Raw genomic sequence first — 18,866 nt, forward strand, 5'->3', positions numbered from 1 at the left:
CCAATATTTAATAATCGTAAACATAATAATTTGTTACATTTATATAGCGCTTTTCTGGGCACTGATTTACACACAATGGGGGGGGGGGGGGGATCTCCTCATCCACCACCAGTGTGCAGCATCCACCAGCAATTTTGCGCCAGACCGCACACCACACACCAGTTGATTGGTGGAGAGGAGACAGAGTGATGATATGCCAATCATGATATGGGGAGGGTTAGGAGGCCATGATGGACAGAGGCCAGTGGGCAGATTTGGCCAGGATGCCGGGGTTAAACCCCTACTCTTTTTCAAAGGACATCCTGGGATTTTTAACGACCACAGAGAGTCGGGACTTCGGTTTAACATCTCATCCGAAAGACGGCGCTCACTGAGCAGTATAGAGTCCCCGTCATTATACTGGGGCATTAGGACCCACACAGACCGCAGGTTGGGCGCCCCCTGCTGGCCTCACTAACACCACTTCCGGCAGCAACCTAGCTTTACCATGTGGTCTCCCATCCAGGTACTGACCGTGCGCAGCCCTGCTTAGCTTCAGTGGGCGACCATGTGAGAGTTGCAGAGAGCTAGCTGCTAGCAACATACTGTGTGTGTGTGTGTGTGTGTGTGTGTGTGTGTGTGTGTGTGTCCTTGTTATTACAGTATGTTACTGTGTAACCATTCATCAAAAAAAAAAATCTTAATTTGTTTTATATATTTTAATTGATTAAAATATATGAACATATGCTACTCATGATTTAATTAAAGTCATGATTAGCAACACTTTATTATAAGGTGTCCTTGTAATTAATTATTACAGAATTACAGGCGACTAATCTCAAATTTCAATTCCTATTCACATATGGCACTTGACAAGGGTTCAGCTTCATATAATACATACAAAAATAAGGGTAACACTTTAGTTTAAGCAAAGGTTCACACCTTTTAGTCTTTTATGGCTTTTTACATCACTAATCCCAAAGCCAACTACTACCTTGCTACTGTTACGAACCGTCCAGTTTCTTTTTTGTGAATGTTCTTTCTGTCTCTTTTCCCTGTCACTTTCACATTTATCAGGCTGGCGTTTCCACTGCCAATTGGCTACTAATGGTGGGCGTGGTGTACGACAGAAAGTTTCAGTCGACGTCATTCTCGCTCGAGAAAAAGTCAAAGTAAAGCTGTACAGGTCCTTCACATGAGAAGTTTTTCTCACAGAACAGATGCTTTATACCAGGGGTCACCAACATGGTAGCCCGCCAGGTTCACATGAGTTGCCCGCGGGCCTGTTCTAAAAATAGTTCATCATAGCACCACATATGAGTAAGCTGCATCTAATATTTTTATAGGTATTCTTTTTAAATCACACTTGCATTGGTGTAAATTTGAAAATTACTTTAAGTTGTATATTAAAAAAAACTTTAAAGGGTCACGAAACACCAAAACACATTTTCTTAGCTGTTGACAGTAGTATATGTGTCCCACACAGCTAAAAACACTATTAGGACACCTATATTTCACTAAAAAGTGTAAATTGGTTGTTTTTGCGTTATTTCATGCAAATTCGTACTTCCGGTTTGAAACTAATTTTTGAAGCTGCGTCACGGACATGACATAATAGCGTTGTATTCCAGCGTGCAGACTGAACGTCTGTGCCAGAGTGTGTCTTTTTACTTCTTACAGCCTGCTGCATTAATGCATGAGTAAAGCTTGGTTCAAACCAATCAGCGCGCTCTATTGTGCAACTTCATTAATATTCATTACTGTCATAGTGTTTAGACGACAGAGACGCCACAGTTACAGTTTGCTGCAGTTAAGTTTTGTTTTCATTTTCTCTCTGTGAGAGCTCAGCTGGACTCACGTGTGGATTAACAGTGTACGCGACGCTCGACAACAATAACTTGCGTGTCTAAGGAGGAACATTGTTTACCTGAGAGCTGTTCTCATCTGCAAATGCTGAGATCCGGATTCGCTTGTAGTCTTCTCTTAATAAAGACGCGGCTCTAGTTGCTGTGGATTGTCCTGTCTCTACAGATTTGGTAAGTGAGCGACCAGCGCTCTTTGTTTATTCAGTTCGTATTTTATTTGTATCGAACAAACTATTGCAACGAGTGTAAACAAGTTAGCACTACAACCAAACTATAACCTTGTGTAGGATTTTGTGACCGGAATAACACACGCGGCTTTCTGACGCTACCTGCCGTGTGCATCTAAGTTTCCGGGAAATGCTGATTTTTTTTTTCTCTCATTCGCCGTGCGGTATCAAACATTGCATCAAAATACACGCTTAGAGCAGTTCCTCGAATCAAATATCTCATTTGTTGCGAGGGACATGAATGTATTCCCTAACTGAAAGAGCCAAACTGCATTTAAAGTCCACCATTTAATAATTTGGCAAATAATTCGACTACAGATGTCCATGTAAACACAGTCACTTTGTCCTCTGTGGGTGTGTGTTTTGACTCTGAAATTCAGCGCGCCCAAATAGACACTCCCACACCATGCCTTTTTAGTTCCTCTGACACTCCCTCCTAAACAGAGCTGGACACGCCCACTGACTTTTTCCAAAGTAGAGGTGTGAAAACACCCTGCTGAAACGAGGGGGTTTCATGGCCCTTTAAAAACAATTTCAGACAAATGAAGTGTCGCATATTGATATGTATCTAACTTGTTAAATCACTGTTGAAAACTACTGTGAGAAATCATTAACATGATGAATGTCTTCACATAGATGACTATTATTAATTATTAATAATAACATATAATTAAAAGTAAATTAAGAAAAATGTGTTATTTAATAACTGGTAGCCCTTCACACTAATCGGTACCCAAGAAGTAGCTCTCAGTTTCCAAAAGGTTGGTGACCTCTGCTTTATACACATAAATACTTGTGTATAAATGTTTATTACTAACCTTTCAATGAAAGTGATTTGGTAATAACTGCAGATCAATGACAGTGCGAAATAGCCGACTGTAATGCCTGCAATTATTCATTCATTTTCTTATTAGTCCCTTATATTAGTCCCTTTATTAATCTGGGGTCGCCAAAGCGCAATAAACTGGCTTATCCAGCACTTTTTTATGCAGTGGATGTGCTTCCAGTGGCAACCCATCACTGGAAAACATCCATTCACACTCATACACTAAGGAAAATTTAGCCTACCCAATTCACCTATACCAGGGGTCGGCAACCCAAAATGTTGAAAGAGCCATACTGGACCAAAAAAAACAAAAACAAATATGTCTGGAGCCTCAAAAAATTAAAAGCCTTATATAAGCCTTATAATGAAGGCAACACATGATATATGTATTTATATTAGCTATATTAGCCTACTATAAAAATGATTTAGTTGGCTACAAATACATACTGAGCCTTCATGATTAAATGTTTTTTTTCCCTGCAGTGCATCCTGTAGAGAATGACGCACCACGTGACTACTCTGTTGTACGATGCCGTCTCAAGTTTAACTTAATTACAATATTAATGCATTATGTTTAATGTTCGAGTTTAACTTCATTACAATATTAATGAATTATGTTTAATGTTAAAGTTTAACTTTATTACAATATCAATGCATTATGTTTAATGTTCAAGTTTAACTTCATTACAATATTAATGCATCATGTTTTGCTTTGATGAAATTAAAGAAATGCAGTAAAGAAATCAGATTTTTGATGTTTTTTATTTTGAGGATTCCAAAAAACAACATCAAAATGAACGTGCATAACGTGCCCCTTACTGGGAATGTGCTCAACAAGGAAGGGTCAATCTCCAGGGGTGTGTGACAAGGAAAGACAGTCTCGTTTTTTCCTTTCGCCACTCGCAAAATCTGCTCCCAAATGCAGTTTGCATATCAACGATCGCACCTTGTAAATAATCACCGTTGAGTGAGTGATCGGGATGGGCTTCTTTGAATTCTCTCAGGGAGGGAAAATGAGAGAGCGTGCCCCGCTGTACATCTTTGGCAAAGACAGCTTACGCTCCATGGCGCATCACACAGCCGCCGGATTGTTTACAACAGCCACCTGCCTATTCCGTGTGTCCCAGGCTATGACGCAAATCTTCGTTGACAGAAATGTTGAAAATAAATATTCTACACAATTTTACAGCATTGGAAAACGTTAAGATTGTTTGTCCTCCTATAGAAACCATATTAAAACAAAAATATATTTACCTCCCCCATCTTTTTCCGTTTCAAACATTTTTTGAAAAAGCTCCAGGGAGCCACTGGGGCAGCGCTAAAGAGCCGCATGCGGCTCTAGAGCCGCGGGTTGCCGACCCCTGACCTATACCATACGTCTTTGGACGATTGTTAGTCTGCATTATTTAGGGCAACCGGAGCTGGGAACACTTCCCTAAAGACATTATAATTTGAACAGCATCTCCGCTTATGCTAGTATTTTTTTTTTTTTATTCCTGAGATTTTCATAATCCTGGACAAATCCGAATTCTGAGCAGCTGCTGTGGTGGTCATGGAGGAATGGAGATAATGAGATGGATTCCTGAAAGATCACAGTGACAAATGTGTCTTCGCGGCGAGTCCTCCGGTGCCTAGATTGCAGCCATAAGAGAAATGGTCATGCCCAACTGAGCCTGGTTTCTTCAGCTTATTCTTTTGGTCATCTCAATGTTACTCCTTTTTTAATTCCATAACAAATTTCCATCAAGCATTGCAACTAATAAGCAACTAGTGAGTAATTTATTTAGCTGAAAATCTTGTTTATAGCGTGAATTGCACATTAAAATTAAGTGTGACCAAAATAGGATTTGGTAAATGTCAGTCCCTCACCAGGAAGCAGTTTTCGAGCGGCGTCCTCTGCCATGCGCAGAAGGGGTCCAGAGCAGGGCCAGCCCTCCTCCACCTTCATCCCAGCACGCTTGGAGAGCAGATGAGCCGAGAGAAGCCCACCGACCACTGCAGACAAACGCAAGATCATCACAAACACTATGCAAACTGGAGGACAGCCCAGTATTACAATTCAAATGACAAGAAATGAGTTTGCCAAGTCATATTTCACTCAAAAATAAATGCAACATTTTTTTAAACAATAAATAAATATTGTTTCAATATTGTTTTGAAACAATAAATAAAGTAGATTTAGCAGAGCGCAGCACAACCTCACACTTTTTGACTTCCTCAGTTTGTGTGAATCTAGAGTACGAGTTTAGTTTTTATCATTATTTTCACACTTGTCTACTACAAATATTTGGTTTTGCGCCACAATTACAGTGTATTTTTTTATAAGTGACTTATAAATGAGGAAAGCATCAAGCGGAAATCACGATGCTGAGCCGGCATCACGATCCTCCGCCCCACCCCCGTCGCAGCAGCAACCTGATTGCGAAAAATACACACTCAGGCCCCGTTTACACTAATACGTCTTAGTTTTAAAATGGCATTATAGAATGAAAACTATCCACGTCCATACTACCGTTTCATCTAACATTTCTGAAAAGCCCTCCTCCCACACTATCAGGGCTTGACAATTACTTTTATTAACCACCAGCCACAGTGGCTAGTAGTTTTCCAAGGTTACTAGCCACTCTGCATTTTCACTAGCCACAATTTTGTTGTTGGGAAAATATTTTTTATATGCATTAATATGACTTTCACATGCTAAAATTACTTAATTTAGATTTTGTGTTTCGTCCACATGACTTCTCATTCATTTCACACTTTGTGCGTTATGCGTGAGCAAATGGGTCATGGTTTTATAGGGTCATACTGCAATTAGTTTTTATTTCACATCACTTTTCAAAACTCAAAATTAAGGATTTACCAAATTTATCTCTGACCGCTCCAAACAATAATTATTTCTTAGCCTTAGCCACACATTTTAAATGTGCCAAAACAAGCTAAATATAGCTGTATACTATACTTTTTATTAGTGCTGCACGATTAATCATATCACAATCGCGATGTCAGCCTATGCGATTACATTACAGCAACTCTTGCTATTATATTAAATAAACGAATGCATTTGTGGACGTAGCGCGTGTGCTTGTGGTCACGTGACTTTCCGCAGCGCAGTGTGGAGACGGGAGAAGATGGATACAGAACAGACCGACACTGAACCCAGAAAAAAATGCTACCTCTGTTATTTGGCGATATTTTGGCTTCAGAATATCGGACCCTGAGCAGAAAGAGGTACAGTGCAAAATTTGCCAAACTAAAATTGCTACATCACGTGGCAACACAACAAATTTATATTAGCACCTGAAGCAACACAGAGAAATGTATGATGAATGCATGGTGATAAAAGCCAAGAGTAGTAATGTAAAAATAATTTTAAAAAATGGGTATTTGTTTTATTTATCTGTACATTTGACTTTTTAATTTTATTTTAAAGTTAAATTAATGTAATTTAATTCAGTAATATAAAGATGTTACTGTTATTTAACTTTGTACAATTTTGTTTTAATTTGAAAACATTGTTCATTTCCTGTTAGATTGCACTCTATACTGTATCTCAATTGAAAAATAAACATTTCAGCATTATTATTAATCTGTGTGTGCATTTTTCTTGATAACAAGCAAGTTGAGTCATACCACTTGTTTATCGTGACGCAATCGTGAATCGCAATTTTGACGTTAATAATCGCAATGTGATATTTTTCCCAAATCGTGCAGCCCTACTTTTTATTTAACAAAAATTTATTTTAAAAAAACTAAGAAAAACAATTGACTTTTAAAAAAAATTATAGTCATGTGTCAAGAATATTTAAAGTAATCTGTCCTGGCTAAAGGTCTCTCAGAGCACCAGTCAACTACACATAAATGAGGAGTTAATCTCATATTAAAGCAATGTTGTTGTAAAAAATGATAATTAAGTCATATAAACAAAAGTAACCATAAGCAAAATAAAGCAGATGAAAAAGATACTGAGTGATAATGGAAGGATGATCACACGATTAGGGCAATTAAAAATCTGTTCAAATCGAAAGCAAACGGTGCTGCTTACAAAAAGACATATTTGGAGCTCTTTAAAGCAACAAGACTGTGGGTGCATTAGCATAACTTTTTTTGTCTGACTATTTTAAACAGAACCGATCACAGTTGCGTTCCAGTAGGTTGCTTCAAGCAAGGAAACAGGAGCGCGCACGCGCTTTAAACAGTCGCCCGCATCACATCAGCTGATAGCGCGAGTGATCATCCTCTCATTCAGTATTTATCTGCTTTCTTCTGCTCGAGCGAACGCAATTTTCGCAGAAGTCGTCTGTTTCTCGATTCTAAGATCACATTTGCACGCATATTGGGTCATTATTATAGTCGAACCCTGCTTTTTAAAAAAACACAGTTTAAAAGTTATTGTCAACCAGCCAAAGTGGCGAGTGGGAGTGACTGTCCAACCTGCCAAAGCTGAAATCTACCTGCATTTGGCAGGTTGGCAGGTGTTAATGTTAAGCCCTGCACACTATATCGCTGAAAACACACATCACATGACCATACACACACACACACACACACAAATACTCTGTCATGCGCTGCAGTGTCTAAACGGTTAACAACTCTAGCTGTAAAACGTGATATTTAATTAATCTTGGCTCTATCTAACAACGCTTTGGTCTTCTGAATCTAAAAGGTAACGTGTCAGTGTCAGTACAATGCTTCAATCTTTCGCTTTCACGCTTGTACTTAGTAACTTTAGTGAAAACCTCAGATCCTGCTGGTTGTGCACCTTTTTACCCAACCAAGTTTGTCGATGCCATTATGACGACAAGATCATTCTGCCTATTCATGTCCTGTGGAAAAATTAACTGACAGGTGGTAATTTATGTGTAACTTATCTTTATTTATTTATGATTTGGTTATTGGGCAAAACAAAGACCATGCGGGTTATGTAGTTGAAAGGGTAGGCTACAAATTACTAATTCGTTATGAATGAGTTAATTAATCATAAATAAATAATTCATCACCGCCTATAACGACGATGCCATCATCCATCGTGATGTTTCACATTAGACATCATACGATGCCAAACTGGTCGACATCGCCCAACCCTATTTTGAACCATACTATAGTAAAGCACTTTCTATGAAGTGCTTTGAAATGTGTAATTTCCTTAGATGATTGACGTATTCTAAAATGAAAGAGAGGGTAGGACACAGAGTAGCTCTAAATAAAACAGCCAACAGTGTTTTGAATTATCACAGCTCTGCCAGCGAAGGTGGTTGAGCTCTTGCGCATCAAATGAAAACCAAAAGAGAAGCGTCCAACCAAAATGTCACATCTTGAAGTAGACCGGACATGTCAGATACTAGAGACCATTTGATTGGTGAGACGATTTGTTGAGAAACTGAAGTGACTGAGGTGAAGTAAAAATTTAATTAAAAAAAACTTTTACGTTCTGTATTGCACTAGCTTATAAAAATCCGTAACACTTTATAATAACTACACACTATGAATCAGTCATTAAGCATTTGTATCTAGTGAATTCATCATGTGTAAAGCAGGAACTCTACATTAATAAATGTTAGTAGGCAATTTAAAACTGCAGCTGCAAATGCTGTATTCTTGACTCATGAGCACACTTACAATGTGCCTAATAATGGTACTTTCATAATTTGTGACTGGTCTATTATTCATTACTAAAGATCATTCAGAATGAGTAAGTAAATGATTAATAAACTATTGAAATTAACATTTATAATTCTTATTATTTAGGCATATAGTAATAGTTACTTTATATGTAAATAAATGCTTTATTTACTCAACTTTATGCAGTTTTTTGACCTAATCTAAAGTGAGGATGTGGGGAGGTGAGCGTGATTGAACACCCAATAAGGAGGGAGAATATGCTCGGAGCCCGGCGGCTAATCAGCAGGCCAATCAGAAATGATAAATACCACCTGTCTTTCTAGTGATTGGGCCGGAGAGACTCCCTTCTTAAGGAAAACAGGAGGAGCAGTCGAGAGAAGAGAGAGCACTGACACACACACACACACACTGCTGCACATGTGGTGGTATTTGAAAAATAATAGAGACATTTACTTACTTGAATTGGGCGAGGCGGTGGCGCAGTAGGTAGTGCTGTTGCCTCACAGCAAGAAGGTCGCTGGTTTGAACCTCGGCTGAGTTGGCATTTCTGTGTGGAGTTTGCATGTTCTCCCTGCCTTCGCGTGGGTTTCCCCCACAGTCCAAAGACATGTGGTACAGGTGAATTGGGTAGGCTAAATTGTCCATAGTGTATGAGTGTGTGTGTGAATGTGTGTGTGTGGATGTTTCCCAGAGATGGGTTGCGGCTGGAAGGGCATCCACTGCGTAAAAACTTGCTGGATAAGCTGGCGGTTCATTCCGCTGTGGCGACCCCGGATTAATAAAGGGACTACGCCGACAAGAAAATGAATGAACTTACCTGAATCGCCGACCCTGTCTTCTTCTTCCCACAACAACAACGACCCTCACTACAGAGGACTATTAATGCTTTATTAATTCCTTATAAATGACATTTAAAGGCTCAGGATCAAATGAACAATAATCTTTCGCAATATTATCTAAAAGGTAAAATTATTGTAAAGTTTAAACATTGCTAAATAACAGGAGTGTCAAAATATAAAATAAAATTGGATAAAACTACAATATAATAATTTAACAATATAATAAGATGCAATGTGTAAACTGCACAGTAATTTTATATAAGATTGCAAAGGTTTTTTTTTATTTGATCCAGTTTCATTAGTGGATTTTCCAATGAATAGAAATTAATAAAGTCGTTTAAGTTCTTTTTTTCCTGTTTAGAATATAGCTGAGCCTTTAATTGTCATTTACAGGGGATTTATAAAGCATGAATAGTCCTCGTTTTAGATTAGATCACAACATTTAATAAAGTTGAGTTAATAAAGAATTTATAAACAAACTAATTAATTATTAGTATATGCCTGAATAATAAGAATTATAAATGTTAATTTGAATAGTTTATTAATCATTTACTAACTCTGTCTGGATGATCTTAAAATCAACCTAGATATCTTTATAATTAACATACTGATGCCAACATCTTAAAAAGTTTATCTTAATTTCACAGAACCTTTAAATAAATCTCATTCATTCTTTCTTTTTTTTTGTCGGCTTAGTCCCTTTATTAATCCAGGGTCGCCACAGCAGAATGAACCGCCAACTTAACCAGCACGTTTATACGCAGCAGATGCCCTTCCAGTCGCAACCCATCTCTGGGAAACATACACACACACACACACACACACACACACACACACTCATACATTACGGACAACTTGGCCTACTCAATTCACCTGTACCTCATGTCTTTGGACTGTGGGGGAAATTGGAACACCCAAAGGAAACCCACGCGAATGCAGAGAGAACATGCAAACTCCACACAGAAACGCCAATTAAAACGAGGTTTGAACCAGCGACCCACTTGCTGTGAGGCGACAGCACTACCTACTGCGCCACTGCATCGCCCTTAAATAAAACTGTTATTGTAATTTGGTTGTTGTCATGGTAATCCAACTGCAGTAATAAACAAATGACCCAATACTGTACTAATTTTGTATATTGTAGATATAAATGTACATTATTTACTTTTATGACATGAACATGTTTAAATATTAACAATGTTTAAACCACGCTTGTCACACCTTAACCTGCTTATTCCTAGTTTTACAACAAAAGTGTATGTTTAAAAATCAGCATTGCAATAATGAAGTCTTTGTTTCCTTTTTAGATAGATTTTAAAACATGGCTTTGTAATGATCAACTCTAACAGCACTGAGCGTACCTCGTATATTTGTCTCAAACACAGACGCATTGACGTCGATGTCGAAGTCAACAGTGTCCTGAAGCAGAGTGGCCACACGCTGAAACTCTGTGTGGTTTCCTAGAATCTGTGATGGGGAAGACATGAGAACGAGATCATTACATCAGCACCACAGCACGGCAAGGAAAAGTCTTGTTGAATTAAAGTTTGTACCAGCAATGTGTCCAGAGCATCTATGAGTGTGAGGGAGAAACTAAAGGGAGAAACGGACAAATAGAGAAGTTATAGTGATACTATACAGTAGGGCTGCATGATATTGGAAAAAGCAACACTGCAATAATTTGGTCTCAGTGATATAAATTGCGACATGAGGTCTATTTCTCTGGATGGTTTGAACAACTTGTAATAAACTTCAAAGTGTATCTGAATAAATTACAATAAACTAGATGGTCCCACTTTATGTTAGGTCCCCTTAACTACTATGTACTTGCATTAAAAAAAAAATCAGGGATTGGACAATGAGACTGAAATTCCTGAAAAGAGTTTATTAGTATTGTGTAGGACCTCGTTTTGCAGCCAAAACAGCATCAATTCTTTATGGAAATGACAGATAGTTCTGCACAGTGGCCAGAGGCATTTTACGCCATTCTTCTTGCAGAAAAGTGGCCAGGGGCCTCATGTACGAAGACTTGCGCTGAAATCATACTAAAACATTGCGTACGCACAAAGCTGTAAATGTGCGTACGCAGAAAAAAATTCAGATGTATGAAACACTGCGTACGCCGAATCCCACGCATATTCTCTTTGTACATCCGAATGAACGTGAAACTGAGCGCACACGCATGGGCGCAAAACCCCTCCCTGCCTCCTCCCCCTTATGAATATGCTAATGACTTTACTTTGGCAAACCCAACGAAAAAGCAATGGCAAAAGCAAGCCAAAAGAGAAACTTTGAACAGAGTGTGAATTGAAGAAGCTTCTTTTGGAGGTAGACCAGAGAAAAACGGTGTTATTTACAAGTTTGTCCTCCGGAATTAACAACAAAAGAAAAAAATAGAGTGGGAGAGTTTAGCTGATGCGGTTAACACAGTTGGGTCTGAACATCGCACTAAGTGGATTAAAAAAGAAATGCGATTTAAAGGTGTAACATTTTATAGAGTCTATAACAGCGTGAGTGGCGTTGCTCGTAAAACGCATGGCAACATGTTTTGACACATTCGAGCACGAACTCGAATCCAGCGACTGATGAACTCATTCTTCTTTTTTCCCCCTCTACATATCACATTTTGCCTACTCTTCATCACGATAAAGACAAGTAGGAATCATTAATAAGTCTGTGCATCATATTTTATTTGCACATTTATTGAATGGAAATGTTTCTGATTCACGTATGCAAATTCATCTTCAGGTGGCGTCTTTATAGTAGGGATGGGAAGATTAACCGATATGTATTGATACGCGGTCATGCGCGTGCACGATGCGAGTGCATCGGTTGAGCAGCAGAGGATGAATGAAATTTTGGAAGCAAATCGAGATGCATCGGTTTTTGCGAGATGCATCGATTTTTCCGAGATACAGCTTATATTTTCAATATAGAATGTATTTTTTATTTATTAACAAGTGTTGTCAACCTGTTTTTGGCGCATAATTTAATCGACCTACATAAAGTATGCATTAGCAACGGACTTGTACACTGTGTACACTTACACTACAACTCAGTGTATCAGGTGTGCGGATGAAGCTAGTGGAGCGCCCTCAGAAAGCGCGAGAAGCAAAACAAACATTTTATTCCCCACTGAGTTTTAAATCTAAAGTATGGCAACATTATGGATTTAAGGATGGACGACATGACAGGACAGATGCAATTTGCAAAATGTGCCGCGCATCTGTAAAATACGCGGGCAGTACGACTAATCTGAAATCTCACTTGAAGCGGCGCCACGGTGTTGTTGTGAAAGCATCTTCCAGTGTTCCTGCATCCCCGGCTTTCGCACTGCTTCAACTGTAGCTACCAGCTCCAAAAGTGGTGAGAAAAGCATTGCAAGTTTTTTTTCCATGCGCAACAGTTTTGTGCGCTCTACGCCAATAACGAATGCTATTGCATAGTTCATCTGCAAAGATATTCAGCCTAGTGTCACGGAGAACGAAAGTTTTAAACACCTCCTCCTGTTAATTTTTATTTAATTATAATAATAATAATAATGTTAATAATAATAATGATAAAAATAATGGGTGTCACGGTGGCACAGTGGGTAGTTTGACCACCTCACAGCAAAAAGATTGCTGGTTTGTTATATTTTTATTAGCCTGTTGTTTACAGTGACAGTGATGTTTCAAAGCAGCATAACACTGCTAGTTCACAACCTTAAGTTTTGAATTTTCAGTGGCACAATATATCTTTGTAAAACTTGTTTTCATAGTTGAAAAGGTAAATCACAATTCTTGTTGTGCAATGGTAAACCTTTATGTTGAAAGAGTGCAAATATATATATATATATTTAATATATATTGCACTTATACATTCTGTTTATCTTGAAAATACTTAAATAATATGTGCTATAGGTTCTAAAATGGCCCTCTACTGTAAACTGACACTCTGGCTCTGAGAGAAGAGCCAGTTTGTAAAAAAAAGTCTTGGTTTTGCTTGGTTTATGAATAATCAAAATCATTCAATGGCACAGCATCCTCTTTCACATCATCTCATAAACTTGATCTAATTAGTTAGTGCTGAATTATCGCATTGTATCGTGATATAGGTGTGAATCGTATCGTGTTGCATCGCAATATGTCACAAATGTATCGCTAATATATCGGATCGTATTCTTTGTATCGAGATGCGTATCGGATCGGCATTATAGCTTAGATGCCCAACCCTACTTTATAGCAATGTGCGTGCAGTCGAGCACTCCGATTACATTGGGCAAACCGGCGACCACTGGAAACCTTACATACTTGCTAGACATGCGGATGAACTCGTCTCATACAGCTGCCATTGCACAGCTCAAAGACACTTAGTAGTGTGCAATTAAACACAACTGCCTCTAGGAGTCGCCAATGGCAATAAAACAGACAAACACAAGAAATGCACGTACGCCAGGCATGAAGTTGGCGTAGACCAGCGCACATTCCCACATTCATTTCATCGTTAGTAAATCTAAACGTATGCGTGAAACCTGGCGAACGCAAAGCTTTTGTGCGTATGCAGCGTTGATACATGAGGCCCCAGGTCACTACATGATGCTGGTGGAGGAAATTGTTTCCTGATTTTCTCCTTCAAAACACCACAACATGGCTCATTAATATTTAGTCCTGGTGACTGTGCAGGCCATGGGAGATGTTCAACTTCACTTTCATGTTCATCAAACCACTCTGTCACCTGTCTTGCTGTGTGTATTGGTGCATTATCATTCTGATACATTACACTGATTACATTGTTTGAACCAATGGGTGCACATGGTCCTCCAAAATGATTTGATATCCTTGGGAGTAACATGCTGTGGGAATATAAATTTATATTCCAAAGTAATGCAAAGTGTCAGTTTCACAGCATGGCTGTGTAACTTGTTTTCTCTTTTCGGTCAACTGGTCAGGCGGTTTCTGACTCCAGAACATGATGAGATCAGACCTGAAAAGAGAAAACATGTTCCCAGTGTTGCCAACTCAGCAACTTTGTCGCTAGATTTAGCGACTTTTCAGAACCCCCTAGCGACCAATTTTCAAAAAAGCAACTAGCGACAAATCTAGCAACTTTTTTTTGTGCGTTACTGGAGATTTTTATAGACTGTCATTTGTCTATACTGTACCGTCCCGGCTCTTCTCAACGAGCTGCTGGTGATGCCCGCCTCAGAGCACTGACTGGTGGCCCAGTCCTCGTACAGCAGCCTCTCCCACCTTCAGACTGACAGCAGATCACTTCTCTGCGTACCGACGGCAATGATTTAGCACCGGCAGTGTGAAGGTATTCCCCTTGTACAGTCAAACCGATCTGCTTTTTCTTTATTTGAACAGTTTAATTTGACCGTTTATTCTCTTCTTGTTCACAATCACAGATATTTTAGAGACAATTTCAGAACTTGTCTAAGTTTATTAAGTCTGAGAGATTACTGCAAATTTACTACACATATACTGTATTCAAACAGCAATACATTGTTAAATTGACATGATTACATAAAGCGTAGAGCAAATATAAATACCTCTTTATTGACCATAGGCTGTTAAACAGAAATGGCAGAACGTGATGACGTCAGTAATATGCAAATTAACATTTGACGTAACCTAGTGACTTTTCGGGCAGAGCTTAGCGCGTTTTCGTTAAAAATAGTTGGCGACAGTGCAAGTTACACAGCCGTGCTGTGAAACTGACACTTTGCATTACTTTGGAATATACATTTACATTCCCACAGTTCCCCCTTTGAGAGTAATTGAAATAACTCTCTCAAAATATACATTTATAAGCTTTCCTAACTCCATTCAATGGCTTCTGTTGAGTAACATAGGCCCCATCTTCCAGTCATGTAACTTGAAAAAGTTACAGGCACATTTAACTTATTCTTTCATCTTTCATTCATTTTCAATATCTACGTAGATGTAAGTGTAGATTTCAAAACGGTTCACACATTTATGACAGTTATGTCATAAATCCTACATGAAGACACAAAAAATCATGTAGGTAAACAGCGTTGAGTTGATCTGATGACTTCCTGTCATTCATGGATCTCTGTAGTGACGCTCTGGATTAGAGTTTTCTTTCGATGACGCCACAGCAACGCTGAGTTCTTCTTATTAAAGGATTCTGTTTTGAAGATACCGAAAGTTCTCCCTGTTTTTTTTGGGCTCGTCTTAGAATTTCACAACAGTTTGGTGCCGTGAGCCAGACTAGAGAAATTCATAACAATGGCCATCTAGCACAAATGTTCAGCCTAGAGAATGCCATGGTATTGCAGCCCTAACCATCCCTGCACAACTGATACCAATGTTTGGCAATGGCCTGACGCCCCATTGACACGGGGCTTCAGCTCAACGCTTGACTGGAGGCGTGTCTGAAGTTGGGGCTGAAGCGATCGTCACAGCAGCGTCAGCCAATGAAATTCAGTCAGCAATAGGCCACTGTCTAGCTGGTGTATTTGAATACATCGATCTGATTGGCTGACGCTTCAATCGGCGCTTGAAGAGTTGAGCTAGTCCCAACTTCTGCAGCGAGCAATCCCTCTGAAGCAGTGCCGACGGATCCACAATGCAGTTTGGCAAAGCTTGATGTCATCCATTCAAAGTGAATGGGAAGCTTTGACGCTGACGTCCCGTGTGAATGGGGCGTAAAGGTATAATAGCCCTGTCATGTATATTGACCCTGTGGAGCTCCCGACAAACCCTTTTGGTGAAAACAGGAGAGTTGAGGTGCAAATTTCATTCTGTAGTGAGTCAGGCAGCTGTGATTTTGTTTTTATACAATCCGGGTCAGCACCCAGACATCCCTTTCGGACAGCTTCCTCCTGCGTCCACAGTTACTCCTGTCGGATGTGGTTCATCCTTCTATGTGGTTCGCTGACATTACCCAGGACACATCACAAACACTTGCTGTCTTGGTCACAGATGCGCCAGCGTGACGCGCAAAAACAATTTGTCCTCTAATATGTCACACATAATGTTGTGTGCATTGCGATATTTTAAGCAAAACTGCTATTATTCGGCTAATTTAACCATCACACTCTGTTCTTACTGGTGGAATGTGTAATCAATGAAGATCGGCCACTGGGCTGGTTAAATTTAAGGCTGATTTATACTTATGCGTCAAACACCGGCGTAGGCTACGGCGCTGACGCATAGCCCTTCGCCGTGGCCATCGCCGTCACTGACGTGCACCTCTCAAAAATTGTAACTACACGTCGCAACAACGCGTAGCGCAAGCTCTGTGATTGGTCGGCTTGCTAGCGCCGACGAGTCTGGGCGGGACCGAGAGCCACGCGAATGGCGCGAACGATTGTTTACAAGTGTGGAGTCCTGTGAAGGAGCTCCGGATGGAAAGTTTTGTTCTGTGTTTACCTCATGGTTAAAGTTGTTGCACGTCCGCCGGTTCCTGCCTCAAAATGAGCGAGTTTGAGTCACTTGTACATCCAGGAAGTGTTCAGAATAGCAAAACAGAAGCGAAGAAACTCGACACAGAGGAACATTTACACCTCACTGCCAACTAGCGTTTCGGAAGTGTTAATGCAGAGCAACAGAGACAGCGCGCAGAAGTATAAATGCACAGCTGCGCGCGTTGCCTGCGCCGTGAGTTGCGCCGGTCACTTGACGCAGAAGTATAAACCAGGCTTTAGCCATGAAAACTCCAAAACTAAATTAGCCAGTGTTTCAGTTTCATTGTCCAACCCCTTTACTTACTGTATTCATAATGTATTGTAGAACAATTCTGGTGCTCTTGAGGCATTCAGCGATTCAACAAGAAGAGGCAATACACACAAGAAGTGCTGATTATACAAAGAAACTGTTAGTGCTCAGAGAATTACGTGCTAGAGTAAGGAAGGAGGAGCGTTTCTACAGGTGGTTTGTCAAGCCCACTCAACTGTGTGAATATATGCATAATGTTGATATGCTGAGTGATTGTAAGAAAGTGTCTGCACACAAATGTACAAAACTGGAGTAAGTGTTGGTTATAGTGTGAGAGAGATGAAAGAGTGTGTTTTCTATTGAACGCCAAAGTTTAACAGAAGTGAATGTGAAAGAGATTTTATGCAAGCTTATAACAGCTGTCATTAAACGTGCTTTCACACTAGCACTTTTGGTCCGCACCCGTGTTCGTTTGACGTCATAGTATGGTACGTTTAGCTAGTGTGAACGTGTCTTCTGTACTTGGATGCGCACCTGTGAACCGTACCCGAGTCCGCCTGAAAGAGGTGGTCTGGGGTACGGTTCATGCGAATTCTTGTATAGTTCACTTCTGATGTGAACGCAATCGTACCAAATCACGGAAGTAAACCACCAACTGTACAACGAACTATCGCTTTCATAACGTTCATTCGTGTTTGTGTGTGTCACGTTTCGTACCTTGGTGACACGCGCGGGACTTAGTCAGGGCAAACACAGTGATGTCTGCTTGTCTCCTCCAAAAACAGCTTCTGCAGACACTGTGTGATGTTCTGAATGTTTATAACATTTTTGCGGCAGATGGACGTGAGTCGCTTTCTGTATGTCCAAAGCCAAAAGCTTCAATTAAAGAAGAATGACCGCGATGTGCAGAAGTCTTTCCATTTCGGCGCTTGTTTTCGTGACTGTCACCTAGCAACGGCCATCAACAAAACAGCAGCTCGATGACGCAAGCGTACCGGGGTTCAGAAAGAAAAAAGATAGTATAAACACACTGCAAAAAATGCTTTTCTTACTTAGATTTTTTGTCTTGTTTCTAGTCCAAATATCTAACAATTCCTAAATCAAGAAGAATTTTCTAGACAAGCAAAACATACTGTCTTGTTTTGAGAAATAATATGCCAATATTAAGTGAGTTTTTCCTTAAAACAAGCAAAATAATCTGCCAATGGGGTAAGCAAAATAATCTTACGTCAAAAGAAAAAACAAGATTAATTTGCTTACCCCATTGTCAGATTATTTTGCTTGTTTTAAGGAAAAACTCACTTAATATTGGCATTTAATTTCTCAAAACAAGACAATTTGTTTCGCTTGTCTAGAAAATGCTTCTTAATATAAGAAATTTTAGATATTTAGACTAGAAATAAGACAAAAAATCTAAGCAAGAAAAACATTTTTTGCAGTGCACAAACCAACCGAGGAGTTGGCAGGGGGAGACAATCGAACTTTGGTACGTTCCAGGCAAATGAACCAAGTGTGAAAGCACCCTAAGTAATTTGCTCATGTTTGGTGGCCAAACACTAATGTTTGAATGTTTTTAACAAGCTGAAATGATCAAAGTGTAATGTATTTATAAGCATTAAGTATAACCTTTTGATTATCGTGATGTCCTTTTACACTTGTTTGTGTTTAGAAATAATTTATTGTAAGCAGTGTTAAAACAACAGAAATTATTCTGCCTCTCTGAATTGATTTTTACAGAACTGATAAATGGACAGTATTTAAGGCAAGTACATTATAAATTACTCTAACTAAATTGGCTGAAAATTAAAAGTAATCCTTTACTTTAATATTTTAGCAGAAAAACAATT

At 39.4% G+C, this 18,866-nt stretch overlaps 1 protein-coding gene across 6 annotated transcripts in view; it reads right to left on the bottom strand.

The window, feature by feature from the left end:
• Nucleotides 1-18,866, bottom strand: part of edem2 (ER degradation enhancer, mannosidase alpha-like 2) — a 32,026-nt gene that overhangs the window by 11,049 nt on the left and 2,111 nt on the right. For 3 of the 6 annotated variants that reach the window (XR_015522737.1, XM_087305413.1, NM_001305614.1), the window contains exons 3-5: nt 10,909-10,948; nt 10,717-10,822; nt 4,767-4,892 (exon numbers count right to left, since the gene is read on the bottom strand). Coding sequence is in view for 5 of the 6 variants with exons in the window: in XM_087305413.1 (XP_087161539.1) it covers nt 4,767-4,892; nt 10,717-10,822; nt 10,909-10,948 (272 nt within the window). In the remaining variant the exon portion in view is untranslated. Of the gene's footprint in view, nt 1-4,766; nt 4,893-10,716; nt 10,823-10,908; nt 12,111-13,572; nt 14,280-18,866 lie in introns of those variants that run through there. The other 3 variants (XM_087305414.1, XM_087305416.1, XM_087305415.1) reach the window with 2 other exon arrangements.

The sequence above is a fragment of the Danio rerio genome, chromosome 23 (genome assembly GCF_052040795.2).
Source record: "Danio rerio strain M-AB ecotype USA chromosome 23, GRCz13ab, whole genome shotgun sequence".
Taxonomy (NCBI): Eukaryota; Metazoa; Chordata; class Actinopteri; order Cypriniformes; family Danionidae; genus Danio; species Danio rerio.